This window comes from Pempheris klunzingeri, chromosome 8 (assembly GCF_042242105.1).
Source record: "Pempheris klunzingeri isolate RE-2024b chromosome 8, fPemKlu1.hap1, whole genome shotgun sequence".
In the NCBI taxonomy this organism is placed as follows: Eukaryota; Metazoa; Chordata; class Actinopteri; order Acropomatiformes; family Pempheridae; genus Pempheris; species Pempheris klunzingeri.
In genome coordinates, this window is record NC_092019.1 from 9872609 (window position 1) to 9895178 (window position 22570).

General features: G+C 41.2%; 2 protein-coding genes across 3 annotated transcripts in view; one reads left to right on the forward strand and one right to left on the reverse strand.

Annotated features, from left to right (window-relative positions):
* Positions 1 to 22570, reverse strand: part of grb10b (growth factor receptor-bound protein 10b) — a 239135-nt gene that overhangs the window by 15024 nt on the left and 201541 nt on the right. The gene's annotated exons all lie outside the window — the stretch shown is intronic.
* Positions 12441 to 22570, forward strand: part of LOC139205135 (RNA-binding motif, single-stranded-interacting protein 3-like) — a 108053-nt gene continuing 97923 nt past the window's right edge. For both annotated transcript variants that reach the window (XM_070835254.1, XM_070835253.1), the window contains exon 1: positions 12441 to 13715. In XM_070835254.1, coding sequence (XP_070691355.1) covers positions 13641 to 13715 — 75 coding nt within the window. In that variant the 5' untranslated portion in view covers positions 12441 to 13640. The remainder of the gene's footprint in view (positions 13716 to 22570) is intronic.

A 22570-nucleotide genomic window follows, 5' to 3' on the forward strand; every position in this document is an offset into this window, starting at 1 on the left:
ACCTTCCCCCTTTTCCTCCCCCTCTGCAGTTGCGGTGTAAAGTGCACAAAAGACCTGGCGTGTGGAAAATGAATTAGGGCTGCCATTTCACTGTATTTTATTGTGCTGTAGTAGTGTATGTGTGCGCATTCATACACACGAGTATACACAAACGTATTTGTGTGTGTGCGCGTGTGTGTGCTAGTGTGCATCTGTTCACATCTTTGTCTGGGCTAAATGCGTGTTTGTATTCATGCTAATTAGTGTGTCCATTGAAAAACAGGAAACTGTTCAGTCTTCGAAGATGAAAGGCATTAGAGCCCTGTCCAGTATTCCCTCCCTGGTGTGTTACACTGTAGCTCCACAGGCTTTTACCATGAGAAAGACAGAAAGACACAAAGAAAAAAAAAGACAGAGTTACAGAGTTTCATAAGCTTCATTTCACAACAACATCAGAGTGAAAGCCTTTCTGAGGTAATTGCTGCCAGGTCGGGAAGGTTCCAATGCAGAGCGTGGAGTCAGGTTATTTGCAATTAATTATGGCAGACCGCAGTACAGCATTTTCACCTGGTTTAGCTCAACTTACAGTGCTGCACAAACAGACAGACTACTAAACTTCTATGGTATTTTAAGGCTGTAAATGAATACTGGGTCTCTCCAGAAAAACATGCCCTCAAACCAAACAGGAAATGTACAATACATAGTTGGTATATATGTACAGTACAAATGTGTGCTTACAATTTGGCCTGATTTCATTAAGTTGATAAGAAAAGATTAATTTAATACATTTAATTACATTTAATTGAGGTAAATATTGTTTTGCAGAACACACATAGTTGGGATGTTAAATACTATAAAAATTTAAATAGAAATCTAAGATCTAATTGCTTTTTAGCTACTTTAGAATCACTTAATTGTCAAATCCCTACATGCAGTTCAACTTTGCAATTAACACAGAAATTATAATAATCAGCTGCAGCAATTAAAATAATTTCAAAATATGTTAAATGTCCTTACGTTGCGCTTATGTTTATGACAAGTTTGGAAAAGCAGAAAAGGAGAAAGAATTTACATTTAAATTAAGTAATTATGACAGATTTTGTTTAAACTCCATAAAAGTTGATAGATGAATTATAACATAGAACATTGGCCTGAAGAACTTTTATAATTAAAGTCTACAGGATCATATTTTTCCTTGCTAACGTGACAGAAGTGGCTGAAGGGGACAACTCTCCAAGTCTAATTAAACAAAGAACCTATTCATAATATGCCATGAAATATTTACGTGTCTCACATACATTGTCCAAATTTCACCTCACGTTATTACTTTAGAGAGGCACATCTAAAGACTCTCTCTGTTTTACCTGCCTGCCCTTGCAGCACAAATCAATTCTGATCTCTTTTTTTGGTGTTTAAGTCTTTGAATGTGTTTGTTTCTTGCAATGCAGCGGCTGCTGATTACTCAAAATAGACTTATATTTTTCTTAAGCCTTGTCAAAAACTTTTTACTTTGCTTCGAGATTCTTCTGATTCTTAATGATGAAAAACAGTTACCACTTTTTGAAACAATGGCTCTGTCATTTCGTTTCCCCTGCTGCAGCGTCTCTGACAGGGCTTCCTTTATGTCAGATATCCAGTTTAAGGATTGGGCCTTTGAGCAGTAAGACACAGAGGAGCCATCAAAAAACAGATTATTTTCCAAAACACTTCCTCCTGGAGTCAATAATCGCTGACTCAGTATGGAGTCCTGCATGATACCAGAATATAAGTGGGATGTTGTTTCCTTGTTGCATATTAAAACTAGACGATTAAAAGCCACAGCAGGACAAGGACAGTATAATTTAATGGCTCATTTTTACTGTGGTTGTTAGGTCCTTGCCTCAGCCCCCTGTGTGCAATATCTGTGTATTCAGCAACAGGGACAGCAGAGAAGGTGAAATTTTGTTTTCACAGATTTTTCTTTTAAAGTTAACAAGGGCAATGCTTGACATATTTTGTGTTAACAAGGGCGATGCTGTCCCCCACTCAAATTGCCCCTGTCCTGTTAAAAGCCACCAGGGTATGAAGCGGAGGCCGTCGCTGTGTGGAATGAAGGCCATTGAGTTAAGCTTGTTGAGTTTAATGGAGCAGGAAGGCTACAGTAGAAGTAATGGCTGAGTGTGAGCTTAGCTACAGGCCTGTCAGGTACCACAGGGAGGGGAGAGAGAGGTTATATCCATGCAAGATATTGCTATGCTATTCTTTTTTACTACTGACACTCATTCATTTTTTACCTTGACTGCTGTGTTTTGTTGTTTTGGCTTAGGTGCACTATATTTAGTTCAGTTATCTGTAATATGTCTGCAGAACAATGATGATTTCTTGATAGCAGAGCAGTGAATCACCGTATCGTAGCTGATTGTCATTGTTGGTGGTTGCCTTTATGCTTAGTAAAGGTCAGCCGTTTATGCTCATCATTACTTGTTGATATTAAGGCCTTAAATGGTTGCCTGCCTGGCTAATTAAGAGCAGATTGGAGAGAAAGAAGTGCCAAACCATGACATTTGGCTCTGATTAAATGGTAATGTCTGCTAGATGTTGCATTTAGACGCCAATGGTTTATGCCTGTGTGATGGTGTTGCAGGGCAGGTGTTGTTTGTTAATGGTCTGTTTTATGTCTGATGCAGTTTGTCCTAAAGGTTGAGTGGCAACTCTGCTGATTGATGGCAGTGCAGGCCTGTCAGTGTAGGCATAATGATCACAATGAAAGGTTTGAGTTTGGTTATTAAAGTAGAGATTAGTGCTTTGTCCATCCTCCTCTGCTCTCCTCTCCTCTCCTCCTCCTCTGCCAGATGGCTGCTCCTTAATCAAACTCTCGTACCTCAGAGAGGTAAACACATTACGCTGCCCTGATTACACTGACTTGGCGAAGCGTACCATGTGAATGTGTGTGTGTAGGCTTTCCCTGTGCGTGACAGCTAGTGCATATGTATTTGTGTGTGTGGAAGACGTAGATGGTGGGTGAGGGGGTGCTATTAAAAGTCAGTGCAGTCGGCTGTGCTCTTGGGCACCCTCACAGTCCCATTAAGAGCTGCTCCATCTATGAGGGACAACCACACACACACACATATATATTTATATTCACACACACAATATAGGTGCGGAAATGATTGCTCAACATATACATAGAGAATTACTCATTTTCTTGATCTCTCATTCTCGGACAGTAAACAATCCCCTTGGCCCACTGTAGCTATGGAAACACTTGCTGCCGCAGGCCCTTCATATGGCTGCACTAGTCTATTCTACACTGTGGTATACTGTGGTTATTCCTGCCAAGTTCTGAGGCAGGCAGACTGCTGTCATACATTGCTGCAAAGCCATAAAGGCTCCTGTCATCCAATCCAGCAGATCTATAAGCCCCTGGGCTTGATGTCACACAGTAATGTATGTCCAGCTGTGAAAACACAGACTTTGAGGTGAGCCATGTAACTTGCCTTGGCAGGGGGAACAAAGCAGAGTGGAGCTGCAGTGCTAATAGTTTGGCAGCCTGATGGTATTAGAGGCAAACACAACGGTTTTCACAGTACTTGGCTGACTGAGTGCCGAGTGACTGCGGTGTGGCACCACACTTTTTGGGCTCTGGAAATTCTGAGGGGAAAAAGTGGGAATGTTACATGCTGTTGAGTTATAATAACTGTCCTACACTGAGCAAACTTAAGTTGATTTAGTTTTATTGACCTCAGTTTCATAGGGCTGGGTGTATATTCTATGGAGAGGGGAAAGTGCTGAGAGATTGTGCAGCAAATTCTAATGTGAAAGTTTTGGATAAAAGTGCAGTCATGAACTTTCAGCACTGTACAATGCTACAGCTGAATGTAGTCCTCAACATTTTCTTTATGTTTATATATTTACCTAATCAGGTAGTCTCATTGAGCTCAAGATCTATTTTGCATTCTGAGTACAGAATCAGAAGTAGATTGCTGATAAGACACAAAGCCTGTCACACACAAGCAAACCAAGTTCAATACTTGTGGGATATCGAGGGTAAGCTAGTCCTGGGATCTGGTCTGATTTTTAAACTCGAGAAGATATGAAATACTGTTGCAGCTTTAATTGAACACGTTTACAAGCAAAAATGGTGATGTGTGTAGTTGCACCAGTTTAGTTTTGCACACAGTGATGAGTATGGTATTTATCTCCTGTAATGAAATGCAGGGCACAGAAGTAAAGTACATCAAGTTGTTCTAAGGTGGAACGGATTGCCTTACATGTTACTGCAACATACAATAAAACATCCGTTCTTAATTTTACTCAGGCAAACAACGTAGTAACACGTACAGTACAGTTTGTGTACTACATGCCAAAACCGACATTGAAAAAAGGAGCATTTGGCACCGTCTCCGGCCCGTTTCTTTCAGAAGAGTCATACTCGGAGGTCTGAGCAGTATTTTGCAAATTTCCTGTCTGGTTGTAGAGTCAGCTGTGTGTGATCCAACACAACCCTGCCCACATATCTTCACAGTCTTCCAAGTTAGAGTCTAGCTTGCAAGGTGGAGTATATTTTCAGGGATGATTTGGGTGGTGAACAACTGAACTGTTCTTCAAGCGATGTCATCTAACGTCTGGATTCACACAAATACAGTGAACAATGACAGGATGTTATATATCACAGCATGGGCGTTGCAGCAGTTATGAGGGTGGGACAACTTTTTGGAATGATTACTTTAGGCCCCCCCACCTTTACCATGTTTTTACCATGTGAAAAATCGGTGCTTTGTCTACTCCTTGTCAAATCCGTTCCGCTTGTTTATTGAGAAAATGCCCAAATCAGTTAAATTTCACATCATGTTTTCAACGCTACCTTGGTGGTTCAACCCACAGGTCAGACCGAACGGGTTTGCTTCTTACAAAATATCATAGGCTCAGACGGGTGGTTCAAAAAGTGACATAGCAGCATTCAGAATAGCCTAAATGATAAATAACTTTGTGAGCATTGCTCTCCTTCTCTTCTCTCTCTGTATGTCTCTCTGTCTCGATCTCACACACACATGTTGGAGAGCACCGCACAGCTCAGTCCATGTCTCTGTCCTCGTCTCAGTCTTCAGTACTGACTGTTGTGCCACTATACCTGCATAAAGTTGGTGGTTTGCGTGTCTTCTCCTGTTCAGGTGGTTAATTAATGCATATTTCTGTAGGTTTGGCAGTGCAGATTATTTTCTGTGTTTTTTTAAATTTAGTTTCAAAGTTTCCACAATGACTGACTGCAGCCTCACTGTTTTATTTTCAGCCAAAGTGTATATGTATATATAATATCTATAAAGCATATATTACTATATAGCAGGGGCCTTTGCCACAAAGCTATTATGATGTTATCCAGCTAACTCAATCGATTTGCTCACAGTCCTGTGCCACTGAGGAATTCAAGACTATTGTTTTTCATGAAAGGTGGCAGATGGTTGTTATATTGATGCCTGTTGTCATGAAATGTTTCCTCAAGTGTTTGTGTGAAGTGCTTCTGGGTAGCAGTGTTAAAAATGAAATAAAAAATAAAAATAAAATGTGTGTGTAAACAAAATGCTGGCATAGCAGGCTAACAGCATAATGTAGCTTTGAGACTCAGGGCTCACGTCCTGAGGGTTCGTCACAGTAGTAGAAATGATGGAGGGTGAACGTAGTTTATTGGAGAATGCATGGAGACACACTGACTGCGGTTGTCCTTTGCACTTACACCAATTTCTTTAATGTTATTAAATCCACGAGTTAACAGAAAAAGCGGTTGCATGCAAGCATGAAGAGATCCTCCAGTTTTAATCAACAGTCAGTTGTTATTATTAAAGACGGCTTGGAATTAGTCATCAAATCACTTTTTGTACTTCTAGCTTTTCCATATCTTCAAATATGTCATCTGAGGCTGACGACTTCTTCTAGATGAAATTACTAAATGTGCTCATACTTTTTATCATGTTGGTATATTCAGATAAATGTATCAAACCACCTATTAGAAGCCACCAGAATACAGGAAATAACATCAGGTCTATTAAACATTTTCTGGGGGAGGACCCCAGACCCCCCTAACAATACTCCAACCACATTTTCAATGTTTCCTACACCCGTGCCTTTATAGTGTCACATTCGAGATGCATAGCTTATCCAAATATCCTCAAGAGTATTAACAGTTCATTGAAGTAGGTTTGCTGTTGATGTTGCATTTGTTTTCCAGGATATGGTGCATGCTTTCAAATGCAGGCAGTGACATTAACAAGAAGAATATTGGGTCGTTAAGGTGTATGTGCCGGAACGTAATGGATGGTAGTTATTTTGGATGTCAAATTAAGCTTAGATCTCAAATAAAATCATTTGACTAGACTACAGCGCCGATGTTTAGTCCATGATGCTACACATAATTAGCAGTGATGATACTGGCCTTTGATGAGGCCTGATGAGATGTAGTGAAATTCCTCATGCGTTATAATTTTTTGTGGTGTGCAACAGCGTAGGCGTTTAGAGAATTAACACTATGAATATGGATGTTGGGTGAGCATCATGAGAGTAAATTTGCTTACTCTATTGATTAAATCTCCCATCAGTCACCTAGCAGCATGGTCCCCATCCTCCCTCTCTCTCTCTCTCTTTCCCCCACATCTCTCTACTCATCTCTGTCAAGGCGGGCTCAGTGGAGTGGTTAAATTGTCCATAGCGCGTAAACGCTCGTTTATAAAAGCCGACAGACGTGGCAGTCGTTTGCTGAAATTAATTACCCCTCGGAGCCACAGCAAGCATGGGCTCTAGTCAGTCAGTCACAGTCCACCACCTCCCAGGCCCCATACCTGCAGAGAGAGAGGGAGAGGGGGAGAAGGGAAGGGAGCCAGGGAGAATGACATGAGGTTCACAACAATTAACCTGATTTGAAAGAAAGGAATGACTAAGGAGATATTTTTTCCATAAGCAGAGAAAAGTGATGGTACGAAACAGACACCAAACCTCCAAAAAGTAAAAAAAAATCAATGATAAAACAATACAGGCATCTATGTTATCAATCCAAATACAGTTGTAGCTGTGAAATATCACCCCTTTTCCATATTCTGCCAAAGATCCATGGAGAGTTTTGAGCTGACGCAGCCCAAGCCGATAATGTGATACACACCATAGTGACATCAAACTAATCAGAATGTATTCATCTTCAACTAGAGTAACTTAATGAACTTCAGCACTATCTGATGCAACACTTCTCTAACATTAATAAAAGCCTCATCTCCTGTCTGATTTGCATAATTGTTCAAATGAATCCACTAACGCGCTGTTCTTTTTTCTTTTTTAATAAAGTGATGATTTGTGTTAAAGTGAGCTGCGGCTCGCTGTTGAGAGGAGAGGGGAGGGGAGGGGAGGTAGGGAGGAGGGGTGGATGCAGAAAGGAGGATAGGAGGAGCGGGATTTGCGAAGGGCCTAAGGTGATTTGTCACCATTTTATTCAGTCATATAATTAAGCATACAGTGTTGTACAAGGGGTTATTGGTTGGAAGTGATTTTTCATATGGCGACATGGCTATGGAGACTTCTCATATTGTACAACTTAATATCTTCTTCTTGTCTGCCTGTCTCAGACATGTCAACTTGTTTCCCTTAATCTATGTTTTGTTGGTGGCCATTGCAAACTCTGTGCAACCTATTTCAAATCATTTGTAATTGCTACTGCAAGGTTTTTATAAATGTGACATAATGTGCAAGGGTAAGGCACATAACTGATGGGGGATGTCGAGCTAGCACTGCCACAATCAGGCTAATCGAGCATTTTTGCTGTCAACTGACCACTGTTTACTATGATATGCTGTTCTCACAATAGTTTTCATGGGTTTCACAATGCTGATTTATGAGTTTAGATTTAAAACTGTTGCAGTGGATACAGACTGACAACCACTCGGCTCTATTGCCTGAGCTGTAGCTGCCCAGATTCAGGAACACAGTGCCTCACTCTTTTCACTGAAACAGTCTTCTGCTGAATACTGGCCGTGTGTGAATAAGGTTGAACCATGTAACTTGGATGTGATGTGTTTGTAGATGTTAACACACTCTTAACACTAAATTGCCAAAGAAATTGCCTCTATTTTCTTTATGTGTTAAAGCCAGAATTCTTCTCATTTCATTTCCTGATCAAAGAGACCAAAAACAGTTTACTCTACATTCGCTGCACACTGCACACTGCACACTGCACACATTCGCTGTTTGTATCTCAGGAGACTTGCAAAGAGACAAATTTGCTCATGCTGTGTGTGGCAATTGGATGTAATAGTCCATTTACCACTGTAAATCTCCTGTGTGCAAATACCACAGTGTGTGTGTGTGCATGTGTGACGATATCTTGGCCAGTGTTTTCCTTGAAAACCGACCAGAGCGGCTTCTGTAAAATAGGACTATCGTCATCATGACCTCTTCTGTTTTCCCAGCTGTATCTGAGCTAAGATGTGAGGCTTTTACAGCTCTTTTCTTGTGGTTTAGTGTTTGTTATACATCTGGTGGTCAGCGATGAGAGAAACGCGTCCCTGAGTCACAGCATGGCCTTTCCTGCTCCATTTGAAAACTGCTTTGATGACCGGAGGCTTTAAGAACACACAGTGTCAATGAAAACACTTTGATATTTTGCTCCAGCTGTCAGTTTTTGTCTGGTATTTTTCAAGCTTTGGACTTGGGAAATAGTGTTCCTCCTTAGAATATCCTTTTTGCAAAGAAATGCACATGTAGCAGATATATTGCCTATTCAGTCTCCAGAACCAAGTAGGCAATTAGATTGTGCTTAAGATGTAATAGACGTCTGTTTGATATTAAAATGAATGCAATTAACCAGTGTGTATTTACCACCACCATTATGGCTGTCTTGTCACTAGATGAGGTAATTAGGAAGCTTTATTATGGCAGCAGAGTATGGAGTGAGATGTAAAGATTGTGCCTCCCATAATAGGACTGCACTGTGCAGTTGGAAGAATCAATTCTCTCTTTGTTTTCCTAAACTGCAGTCTCAGCAGAATTTTAATTTTTCAAGAAAACTTTGGATGGTGTGCTACTCTTATATAGTAGACACACACTTGCAGATGATGTCCCTGTTATCCCTCTGTTGTTCGGGATTCTACACATCGTGCTGTTGAATGAATGCATAACCTTCCTCCATCAAACTTCTCAGCTCTGTATAACCCTTCTGACTACAAAGATTCAGGAATGCACACACACTTAATAACAAGTGCAACATAATCAATATAGCCTGCTTTTGCTTGCAGTGGCTCCACGACCTGCTTATATATTTTACTGTGAAGTTCAGGTTGGAATTACTGCAAGATGAGCTCATGCAGTAACTCCTCTGTCGTCCAGATCATGACTTGCTTGTAACAGGTTAGTTAGTTGATTCGCTGGCAGGTAGCCTAAAGATAATGTATAAAATTACATCTTCTACAGGAAGTGTATTTATGGATGAAATATTGGATAGCCTTGAAAAATAACTGATGCTGATCTTAATCAAAATATTGATTCAGTGTCGTTGAGGCAAGATGGTAAGCCGTATTGATTGTTCCACCACCCCTGTGTGACAGCAGTGCTTGCACTATAGTTTTCTATGTAGGCACATAATCTTTATTTGTGTGTCACTTAACGCAGTCGAAAGTGGTTTTGCAACAAGTTTGAATTGAATTGAAAGTGACCATTAAGTTTTCCACTTGGCGAAGTGAAGTTTTGGCGTGTGTTTGTGACATTCATAATGTTGCAGTAAAGTTTTAGTCTTTGTGTTGCAGATGTCATTTGAAATGTATTATTAATTATATTATATTATAACCTGTTGGTCGGTCGCTCGGTCAGCCAGTTGGTCACCAGATGGTCGTTCCACCACTTTGGTCCAGACTGAAATATTGTAACAACTGTTAAATGGATTGGCATTTGTTTTTTTTTTGTTTTTTGTTTTCTTAAAGGGATTCGTGATCCTCAGAGGATAAGTAATGATTAACAAATGTTAATATTGCCATTCTGAGCACATACATTATTTTGGACAAGATAAAAATGTATAAAATGAAGCGGCATTTCTTTTTAGTGTGCGATTTATCTATTTATTTATTTGTGCTTTGAACCTGTGTTTGTGGCATTTATAATATAGTATAAATTTGTATTCTCACTGTGGTACTGTTGGTTGTTTGGCCTGTCTGTCAGTAAGTTGTACATTTGGTCCACCACTTTTGTCCAGACTTAAATATTGTAACTGTTAAATAGGTTGTACATGTACATTTATATATTTGTGCTTTGGACATGTGTTTGTGACATTTATAACTTAATTAACCTAACTTAACTACTTGACAGCTGATGGCTTCAACCTGACAACTACAGCTGTGCACACTGATTGGCTGAGTCAGGCATGGGTCTTGATTTCCATTTACAAGTGACTGTTCACCTCCAGTATATCTAATGCGGGATGAGCAGCCTCTTGCCTGTGCTCCCTGTGGGTGGCAGAGAATGTCTACCACCGTTGTTACTAATAATTATGATCATAAAACATGCTATCACACGGTTCTTCAGTTGTAAAAGATACCAACCCTAAATCAACAAGTTTTACTGTAGAAACAGTTTTGTAAATTTTGTAAAAACAAAAATAGATTGGAGAACAGAGAGATTTAGGGAGACATGATATTTGATCGGAGCATTTCAGAGCCAAACATGCATCGAAATTTGATAGAAATACAAATTACAGCATGTAATATATGCAGTCCTGAAGACAGACTGTTTCAGTCTGTAGAATAAATGAACTCAATTTGTTTCATGGGTAACTAGGCAGTACAGATGAATATGAAAATACCAATGATACACAGAGCCGAGTCCAGGCTCGCCTCCAGGCATGATACTGCTGTGTTATAGGTCATGATTTAGAGAGCTGTTTTGCACACGAGGTAATACAAGAGTCACGTAAAAATTCCCCCGATTAGCTTGAAATCTGATTAAGCCGATTGCAGACTATATTTTGAAACTTAGTAGCGTTTACACTCATCCCCCAGGGCGTTTATACATATTTTACACTGATTTGTATGTTGTGAGGGTGTTGGTGCTGTTTTTTTAATTACTGCTCTTGCGCCTTACTTTATCTAGGACATCCTTATCTGGATCAGACATGTTTCATTTTTTTGTTGGTGAGCAGTCAAACAAACAGAATTGTCAGACGTCAAAACCACTTTTCAGAGATTTGAGATGTCTTGACAAAACAAGGCCTAACTCCATGTTGCCTCTGTATTCAATTTTACACAGCCGCCTTCTACTGTACATGCTAAATTGAAAGGTGTTTTGCCATTAGCCAAACATATCATTGTTGTGTGTTGTACAAGCTGACAGAAAAATGCTGTACAGACAGAATCATGGGCGTAGTGACAAAAAACTCTCAGACGGGCGCACAATAGCACAAAGACACTGACGTGTTTTTGCAGCACAGTTTGTAAAGTAGTTTAATTGCCCACATGAAATAAAGCCCTTATCTTATAGAACGTTTTTGTGTTTGCATTCTCTTCTCCCTCTGTGCCCCTTTTTCCACTGCAGTGAACTTGCATTGTCTGCCAACCCTTGTCTCTTTCACACACACGCACAGCTGCAGTCAGAGGGCAGAGCAGTCTTTTCATGCATGGCTCACTGTGCTTATGTAAGAGCACTACTTAAACCTGGTTACATCACATAACAGGCAGCACTGTGTCAGTGGGTCACTGTGCCACACAACCACTGAACTACATACACACTCTATGTTGGGCCCTTCGCTGGGCATGTTTGAATGGAGTATCTCCGTGTGCATTGAGGCATTTGGCCAAATGTTTAGGAGGGTCATCCAAGCCTGTGTGCATGCATTTATTTATACATGTGTATGTTAGTTGTGCCAGCGTGTTGTGAGATGCTGTATAATAGAAAACGTGATTTAATAATAGCTAAAATGGAACATATGGCCATTATCTTGCTCAGTTTAAGGAATCCAAAGACGGCTTTTATTATGGAAAATATGCCATTGCTGCACCTTTAGAGTGCCAGTAGGGGGGCCTCTCTATTTCCAAATTCTGCTCCTTGTGTATCCTCTTCTCACCCTTTACCCCAGCTCCTGCTCTTTATACTCTACCCCCAGCTCCGCCCTTCTGCCAGCAGAACAGCCCATCTCTGTCTCTCTCTTTTTCTCTCAGTTTCTATCTGGTGCACATGCACACACACACACACACACACACACACACACACACACATACACACACACACACTCCCCGGGGCTTGAACGAGGGCAGGACCAACCACTCCCACTGTTCTATAGTTCCATGAAAAACACAGAGGGAGAGAGACGCAGACTGAGAGAGGGAAAGAGAGAGGGAGGGAGGAGCATAGCTGCGCTGAAGCCGAGCCCCTCTATGCCTCAGCACGCAGAGTGGAGCAGACGGCAACAGCCACACAAACACACTCCCCTCTCAGTTACATGCACAGTCACACACATACCACACACACACACACACCGCCATCGCCACACACACACACACAGTGACGGCTGCCAGGCGCAGTGGGAAGCAAGCCGTCAGGGAGAGAGCTTGAGAAGAAAGAGAGGGATTGCAGAGGGGAAGAGAAGAAAAGAGAAGAGAGTTGGAGGAGGCACCTTGTGGATCAGAAGGGATTTTCCTCTGTGTGAGTGCGCGTCTGGATAAGGCTATCTGCTTCTTCCTGAGCGTGAGGAGTTTTTACTGAGGCTTTTTCTTTTTGCTCATCCTCCACGCCGGGCTCCAGCGATATCTACCTATCTATCCCCGGAGCTTAACAAAAGAGGGAGGGAGTGAGAGAGAGTGAGAAAAAAGGCAGTCACAGCTTCAGCTCCAGACCACCCTCTCTCCTCCTCCTCCTCCTCCTTGTCCTCCTCCTCTTCTCTCTCCAGCTCCACATCCATTTGTGAGTTCATCGCTGATTTAACTGTCTTGTGAGAATAGAGCAGAGGACAGCGTGTGTTCTCCAGGATACAGCCGAGCTCCCAGTGGGATCAGGGTCTCGTCTGGTGTGAGAGAGAGGGAGGAAGAACGAGACAGGGGAACGGATACACAGGAAGAGAGAAAGAGACGGAGAGAGACAAGAGTAAGAGACGCCGGAAAGCAGATTGAGGGGCATGTTCAGGGCAGCTGAGAAGAAGAGTGAGTCTGGTTTTTAGAGCGGAGAGTGCAAGGAACCGGCAACGGGATCCCATCCATTCCTCCCTCCTCCTCCTCATCATCCTCTTCTTCTTCCCTCTCCTTTTAACCTCTCTCCGTCCTGCTCTTCAATCCCCCCTATTGTTTCCTGTATTGCCTTCTATTATCCTTTTATATCTTCTTTTTCTCATCCTCCACCTCCTTCTCCCCCAGCCTCTTTTCTGCTGCCACTCCGGATTCCCTCTGTCTCTCTTTCCAGACCCACAGGAAGAATGGTTTTGTGAGCTTCCCTGTGAGCTCCCAGACAAGTATACAGACTAAAATCCCAAGTACAATCTGTCCGTCTATCCATCCCTTCCTCTCAACGTTTTTATCACACACTACTCAGCAAGAGGAGAGCATTCTCTCTCTGCATCCTCCACTCTTGGAAACAGTCGTCCGAAGGATCCAGGCCAGCCCCTTGGAGTGATCGTACCCCACCTGCGAGCTTCTATCTCCAGCCTCCAGGACCTTCAATTGGATTCCAGCTACATGGGAAAACGTTTGGAGCAGCAGCCAATGTACCCCCACTACACCTACTACTACCCCCACTATCTCCAGACCAAGGTAGGATGATCAGTGAGGTTGACCTATTTTACCCCTCAAAACCAAAAGGTATAACGTGTTTGTGTGCTGCAAATCACTTTTTCAAGTGTCTCCCAACCGTCTTGCAACCTGCCTTTTAACTGACTCTACGTCCTCTCAATCTGCTGCTTCTTTATCTCTTACCTCAGTTATGTATGGTTCTTAAACTAAAGAACCGAAATGGGATCTGATTGTTGCATATGTAGAGAATAAGACTGTGTTCCACAAAGATAAAGATTTGCCAACTTTAGGTCCTGTAGCTGAAACTGATTGAAAAAGCACGGAGATAAATGCTGAAATTACCACATACGACAGCTTGCTAAATGGCAACATGTCCCCTCTGCCCCGTTTGTCTGAGTAGGGAGATACTGGTGTCACTCAGCTGGGTTTTTTCCTTTTCAATCGACACTGACCCATCCTCCCCTCTCCGACCCCACCAGCTCCAAGTTCAAGTTCAGGGCACGAGGCCCACCCTTCCCTCAGCCCTTGTTTTCTCCTCTACTCGCGCTCTGCCCACCACCCCTCCCTTCACTGGCCATACTCACCCATGATAGCATGTTGTAGCCCTGATTGGTGGAAGCTAATGCACTTCTCTGATTACCAAGAGTGCAGAAAAGTGAGCTCAGTTTTTTTCTTTATTCTTTTGGTTGTATTTTTAATTCTCTTACTCAAACGTAGCCAGCATACAAAGATCCACACATGGTCACATTGAATCTTCTTACCATCAAGAAGAGAAAAATGGAATACTAAGGCCTGATCGATTGCACCTGCATCATATCGCCCAACCCGCCATTCCCTTTGTCTGCTGTGATTCATTTGTTTTTTTTCTATGTGTGATAGTAAGTGTGAGGAGTTGGCAGGTTTGGTGCAATATTTAGTAAATGTGTACATGTCAGTAGGCAAGAGAGATGGAGAGAGAAGCAAAGATAAAAGTGTAGGAGTGGGATGTTAAGAGAATAGAGAGATCATTGGGTGGACGCGGTGTGGGAAGAACAGGTAAGAAAATTATTGCTCCACTGTTAAAAATAGGTTGAACCTTGTATCAAACGCAGACTACATGATGCATTTGCTATTCAACAGCAACACAGTCTAGTATGAATGTGTAGTCCTATATAGTTATTTGAACCAACAACACATCAGTAGGATTTCTTTTCCTCAATTCCAATCCCAATGATTTAATACAGAGCATCCATCCATTGTCCTATGAGAGATTTATGTTTTACTTCTACTCCTGAACATCCTAAGAACAACAATTAAAGTGTGGTCACTTTTGGTATGATATTGAATTTGTCATGTCGAAAGAGGCTTACTGCCGCCTCGCAAAGTGTAAAGATTACATGTAGTTGTTTGGCTGCATTCATTTTCTGATTCTTTTCAAAGGGCCACGGGCCGAAGTCGAACCCAGGTCACTGCAGTTAGGCCATAAGCCTTGGTGGTATGCGTATGTGAGTGTCTGTGGTTCCGCATTTAAGAGGTTTTCACTGTTAACTTTTTATAACGTGTGCCTCCTTACCACAAGTAGTGCATTGTCAGTTCTCGACAGTTACAGTACAGATGAAACAAACATTTTGGGGAATGTAGTAACAATGGTTAAAATTTCTGTCAGATACACTCTGGACTTCTCTAAATGTAGCGATAGGGCAGGTTGTAGTTTTCCCAGTACAAAGTCACACCGATTCAGCTCAGTTTAGTGCACACCGACTAAAATGTAGTGTTTTATTCACTGGCTTAAACACATCTACTGTAGCAGCTCTTCAGCTTGAGTTCAGAAAATAAAATTATATTTCCAATTAACAGCGGGATACATTTGCAGATGACACGGGCAGATTGTATTTGCAGCATGCCGACAGTACAGGCTTATCTGCTGATCGCGGAGCTGCACACATTCACATCTGGGAGCTGTCTGATGTTTTTAAGAATGTGCCCAAGATGAACAAACAGAAGCTGGAAACTGTTTGTTAATGCACATCTGTGGTTTTGTTGTAAAAACAACATCTCTAATGATGAACACGCCTTTTTCTTTTGCTAATCTGGAATAGTAAATTCATGTCTGCCACTGGATAATACAAAACGTGTTGTTTCTAAATTTCCTTTTAATGAAACAAACTTCAAGGATATATATGGTAATTGTCTCCTAGCAAAAGTGTTTTTTATGTAATGTATTTTTTCTCTCTGAACAGGATTAATTAAAATGACAAAAACAGAATTTATGTTTTTGATAAATTAAATTATTTTTTTTAACAAACCATGCATAGAAAAACTTCAGGCAGTGTGTTTGGCAGTATTTTCATCATTTTGTGGTTGCATTAATGCTGCATATTTACGCTTGTAAAAAATCATTGCGAGTGCATCAGATTTATAATGAATTTGAAAAGTAATTATGTTTAATTTCCAAGCAATGACAAAGAAGCAACATTTCTAATGAGCTCTGTCAGTGAATCCAGGAGCATCCAATAAAATTCAATTTGTGATTTTTAGATCTAGATATTATGCTGCATTCACGCGTATGTTAGATTAACTTCAGCGTTTGATTCACGTCTGTCACACCGTTTATTGGTGCAGATGTGGCGGTGTCACACGGCTGTCTCCTGTTCTATGATTTATCTCTATCAGTTCAAGGTCATCTAATTTCTCTGAAGTATCTGCAACAGGCATCTGGCCCAGGCCATCACTTCATTCCTTACACTCCATCCATCCCTCCACCCCTGCCTCCCACCATCCCTCCCTCCCTCTGCTGTCAAGGTCAAATCAAATTGGATCCTACCTTCCCCAGTGTTCCCTCTCGGCTGTGTCTGCCAGAGTGTGCGTTCGCATATACATCCATATATGAATAAAAGCTGCATCTGCATGTAAGCTTTGTATCCGTGACTGTACATGAGCCTGTAACTTTGTCCGTTACTGCCTGTGAGAGCTTGAACTGAATACATTTGCTCGCTTTTGTGTAAGTCTGTAGGTGCATGTGTGTATCATGTGTTAATGTGAATCTGTGTCTGCGTGAACAGTGACTCCCCAGCCTGACCCCTTCTCAGAGCAGCTTGATGTCATTAAAGCTCTCCAGGTCCCAGAAGGACAGTTCTGTGTGTGTGTGTGTGTGTGTGCGCGCATCAGAGGCCCCATCGAATAGCTCAGTTATCCATCTATATGGACCTTGACAACAGCCTAGTGTTTGATCTGCCTGTGCTGCTCTCTGACTTTGAATACGAGGAGTATCTGTGAGAGTGTGTGTGCACATGGGTGTGTGTAAATGTTTGCGGGTGTGAATGTAGGTGTGCAGGTGGTTTTCAGGCTCTTTTCATTGTGTACAATGGATGAGAGCAGACAAAGACTTACCGGTTGTATTTATTGTGCGGTCTCTTTTTAGCTCTTTCACCCTTTCCATCTCTCTCTCTGTCTCTCTCTCTCTCTCTCTCTCTCTGTCTCTCTCTCTCTCTCTCTCTCTCTCTCTCTCTCTCTCTCTCTCTCTCTCTCATGCTCACTGATCTGATTGGAGATGTAAATGGCCTCTTATTAATCTTGATTCCAGAGAGTGGAGGCTCTCCTCCTGTGGAAATCAATCGTGTGTGCGTGCTGCCTTCACTGCCTTACAATAGCCATTTTTAAACAGACACACTTTCTCCCAAGCACACACATGCACTACCCCTCACACAAAGGCAGTTATGAAATGACTAGCTTAAACTAACAATGCTTAGCCAGATGACAGATTGTGTGTAAATGTGTGGCTATTAAACAGAGAATTGCTCTTGCTCTGCCTCCATAATGGGCAATAGGTACAGTTAGTGTACATTAGCAGGGGGCAGGGACGGACAGCATGCATCTCATGTGAGCCTAGTGGCCCTTAATCATGGCTGTAAGGGGGTTTGAGGGGATCATGGGGAGGGTTAATGTTGAAGCGCAGCTGCATGATAGCATTCTCCATGTGATTTTGTTAAGATTTAACCAGAGGGTATAGCTGCAGGGACAAACTATAGCTCAGATCTATCATTCCTAAGTACAATCAATGTTTAGGATTTTCTGAATAGCCTCTGTGAGCTAGTTTCAGTTGTTGATGGCCATTCTGTTGCTTAGAGGGCATGATTGACTAATCTACTGAAAGCATTTTTGTGTATCTTACAGAAAATCCAGTCAGTTAAATCTCTAATAGGAGCAAATGAAAGTACAAAAGAAATGATCATAACTTGTGATTGTTGCTGTGACTTTTCCTGTGGTTGGGGTGGAATGTGTCATCACAGCAAGTTACAAAATCTGACAATTTGCTTTGTTTTAGAAGTGGTAATGGCATTTATGACATACATGACTGCTTGGTTTTCACATAACAAATGCCTCTTGTCACGCTACATGCTTGTCTTATTACATTCATTTGTTCTTTCCCACCATTAAACGGACATTACATTTTTTTTTAATGGTTTTAAAGCTCTGGACTCTTCTTTGGTTAAGGCACTTTTTCTTATCTTCAGTTAACATACTAAAACTGTTGTGACAGTGCATCCTTTTATGCCATATTTCTCTCAAATACATTATGCTCCACAGAAATAAAAAAATATTTGGGTAGGAGTGCTTTCTGAACTCAAACTGAGTTAGTTTGATGCTCATGGAATAAGGATATATGTGGGCAAAAAACAAAAAGGCATGCTTATGAACCTTATGAACAAACTTGGCACTCTTTAGCATAAATTTTCTTTGTGTTTGTTTTTAGGTCTGCCATGACCATGCCATTACAATAAAGATATTTCAGTTCTTCATTAAGAGTGCTACCAAGTGTCCTTGTTTTTTTGGCCTGTTGGCTCTACTTACGCACTACTTACTTCTCTGTGTGTATGTTTTGAGTGCATATGAACTTTGATCTGTGTGCATGCATAGCAATGCCTTTGAATGAAGTAGAGCTATTCAAGTTTTTTATCTTTTTAGACTCTGATGATTGACTGAGGATGTGAATCTTTGATGATAATCGTTGAGAGCGAGATAAGAGAGAAGCTGAAAAAAAAAGAATAAAAAGTCACATTATCAACCAGCCGATCATTAGTTTGCTGCAGATCAGTGTGCTAATATGCTCAGTGGCACACACGGAGCTTTAATTAGGATAATGAGAAACAGCATTCAGTTGATATCAAAGTAATGACACATGCGGACACGCCCGGACATCTAAATAGAATATTCCATCCCTTCAAAAATGAGCTTTTCACATTCAATTACTCTATATTATGTGCTAGATAAATTTGGTCAGTGGTTGGCTTAGCTGTGATGAGTAAACATCATAAAGGTAGGAGGCAAAGGGGGACACACACAGCATGGAGATACACCTGTATTTGAAAGAAAACAGATAGTGTGCATCTTTCTAATATTCTGTATTATGTTTTTATATTTATATTTATGTTTCTTGACTATGCATAAATATTCCAAGCCAAGTTCTTTGTAATGTGTAACTCAGTTGGCAGTAAACCCGATTCTGATTCTGGTGAACGCAGAGAGGACATGAAAATAATTGATAAACTCACGCACTGAGCTGTTCTTTCTGTCCTCCCTTTCCTATCACTTCCTCCCTTCCTCTACACCTTGTTTCCTTCTAAGCCTCTGTTCCTCCTCCTGTCAAACATAGAGTACTTAGCAGAAACGGCGACCATAAATTATGCAGTGCACATCACACTCGCATACAGAAACTGAATAGTGTGTGTGTATGTGCAAAGTAAACAGAGGGTATAAGGTTTATGGCACAACATGCATTCTCCTCAGGCCCTGTTTCTCCTCACGCAGCTGCCTGCCTGCATAAGTTGTAGTTTTACAACCGACAATATTATCATGTGATTGTTGTTTAAGACCCAGCTATTCTGTTTGGATCTCAGCCCTGCTCTTGAGAGCATCATATGCAAATGCAGAAAATAGAGAATAGCCTTCCTCTAATGCCTTACCCAACACTCTTCTCTCCCCCTCTCTCTCTTTTTTTTCCTGCATTGCTGTGACTGTGTACTGGGCTCTCTCTCTCTCGCTCTCTCTCTCTTTCCCCTACCATCTGTTCAGTTTGCCCGGCCTGGGTAGTTTTTACTGCTTGAAAGGGACTCTCCTAACCACCCATATATGTCCATTTATTATTCTCCGTGGGCTGTTCTATTCTTGTCCCAGTACAGTAGCGCACGCTGACCAATGCCTCGCTACGTTGAATAGGAGTGAAAAAGCTTCAGCAGGTCAGCACATGCATGGAAGGGTGAGAGAGGCTCACCCCTGCCAGTTTTGTAATAGAAAATATGTCGAGGACGGAGAGAAAGGAGGATAGAGGAGAAAAAAGGGGATGTGAAAGAGAGTAGAGTGAGATATATCAAAAAGAGAACAGATGGTGCTAGCAAAAAGAATTCAGAAGAAGAAGAAGAAAAAAGAGATAGCGATCCAAAGGGAAATAAGAGCAATGCGGTGAAGGAGACATTAGTTGTAGGCTGGGTCAGAGAATAATGGTGCTGCTGCATTTTTAATAGTTGGCCACTTTGTAGCGACCCTTGTCTAATGGATTCTCTGCCTCTTAAAAGCTCCTGTCAGAGCCCTCTACCTCAAACAGTTACACCACGGAAATTGCTGAGGGCTCAATAGTCCCCAACACTTCCTGGTGGAACATCCAATGATCTAATATTGTCTGGCAGCAAACATAATTCCAGTTAGGACGCAGATGTTTTGGCAAATCATGTTTAGAGCTAAATTTACTTACAGGAAGCAGCAATTGAAATACTGAGGGCTTAAAAAATGTCCAAGACTCACGCTGATATAACAACTCTTTGAGAAGTACAGCTCTGGTCATCAGCCTCTGAGAACACTGTGCGAAGTGCCTGACAAAGACTTTATTGGTGGGATGAAAAGGGAGAGACAAAGAGCACAACCTCTAGCTGTTAGCTATTTTAAGTGAGTGCATGTGTGTGTGTGTGTGTGTGAGTGTAATTCAGTGCAGAGGGTATGGCCCTCGGCCACAAAACTGATCTAGTTTCTGGAGACAGAAGGAGATTCTGTCCAAAGTTTACAATTGCTGGTATTTCGGCAATACATGGACTGTGTCCTTCAACTACAGAGTAAAGAATTAATGTTTGGACTCCTCACCTCCATTCATTAACAGAACAAGTTGAAAGATGACTACGGTGTCTGAAATGTTGACATTTACTTTTATATTGAATTATTTGATTGAGAAAAACGCAGTGTGCTTGTGACCCAGCAGTCTAACACCTCTCTATCTAAATTTCTATTCAATATGTAATGTGCAGGTATAATTTGGGTGTCACAAATGATTGGACAAAGCTGGGTTAAGTGTGTTTTTTTCCCCCTCTAATTATAGTCTACCTGATGTTTAATGTATTGTCCTCTGTATTCAGGTAATTGTTTACCTGTGCTCTTTTCTCAATGTTAAGAATAGCTGAACTGTGAGCTCTGATGAAAAATGACACAGTGTCATGGGTTTATAGTCCATGTTGGGTTCAGTAATCTTAAAGCCTGTTCCTACCTGACCTGTGTTGGAGTCTTTTTATACCAAACCTTCCTGACCCACGATCCCTTTGTGTCTGGTTGTTTACAAGGAATCTGACCGCAGAAAATGAGCCAAGCATCACACATTTGTTACACCTACACCTACATGCTGCCACAGATGCTGACATCATGAATTTTATCATCTCCCTTCTTAAATTACAAATTGATCTGGCGTCATTAGGATGCTTGTTTTGTTTCTTGATGATATTTTTCATGTAAGCCTGCTCGATGTATTATAATACACACCTAGTTCAGACTTAACAGCAGCCATCAGTCATCTCTAATGAATTTAGCATTTTAATTAACTCATCATTCTCATGCACTTTTTATTCAGCCATTCTCTAAACTACTTAATCTCTTTAGGGTTGTCTGGGGTAAAAACATGTTGAGAGAAGATAAAAATGGCAAAAATCCATAAAATGGATGTTTCTGTTCATTACATATCATCAAATGTAAATCTCGCCTACCAGATCTTAATCAGGCTGTTTCTTGTTTGTATGTAAACAAGAAATATGATAATGTTTTTGTGTTTCCAGACCAGATATATCTATGATTGAAAATATTCATCTCTTTCTCACGATTATTATTTGCATACATTCTCTGCATTAAATTCATGATGTCATTATTACCGTCAATGAGGGGATTTGGTCGGCACATTTCTTATTCTCATTTTGTGTGAGGTGGGGTGGGGTGTGAGGGCATGCGTAGGTGGGCAAGTGATCCCTACACTAGGGACCAGAGAGATAACTGAAAGAATGGCCTGAGGGATTTCCCCCCATATGTTGTTCTTTATCCTACTCCTCGTATCCTCTCAATCCTCTCTCTTTTCCTTTCTCGCTCTTCGGCTTGTATCTTTTGCTGTGTCTATTGTCTCAGCACAGTGCAGGTTAGACATGTTAAAGGAAAAAAAACGTCCCTGAATACCTTTACACAGTGAGAATCGCTCCAAGACCTTAAACACATTCCAGTAATTTTGTCATTTACCCTTCTCTCCTCAGCTACTTCAGTGCCCTTACATTTCATAGAATGTTAACAGCCTCCATAGAACTGAACCTATTGAATCCGGCCATTTGTGAGCCGTTTGAGAGAGCAAAAAAAGGAGTGATACCTGGAATAAAGAGAGACTGACTTTTCAGTGGAGAAGATGTGAAAAGACTCCACTGATTATACTTTACATATCTATCATAGCTACATATCTTGGGAGAGAGCTTTAATCAGTTTCTTTAGAGTAGCTGTCATCACTGGTGGACTTGAAGCATGAGCCTGTAAAATGTTTCTCTCACTGGCAAAAATCAAGGATTTTACATTAATAAAATAAGAGATTATTGAATTAGGTGTGGACATGC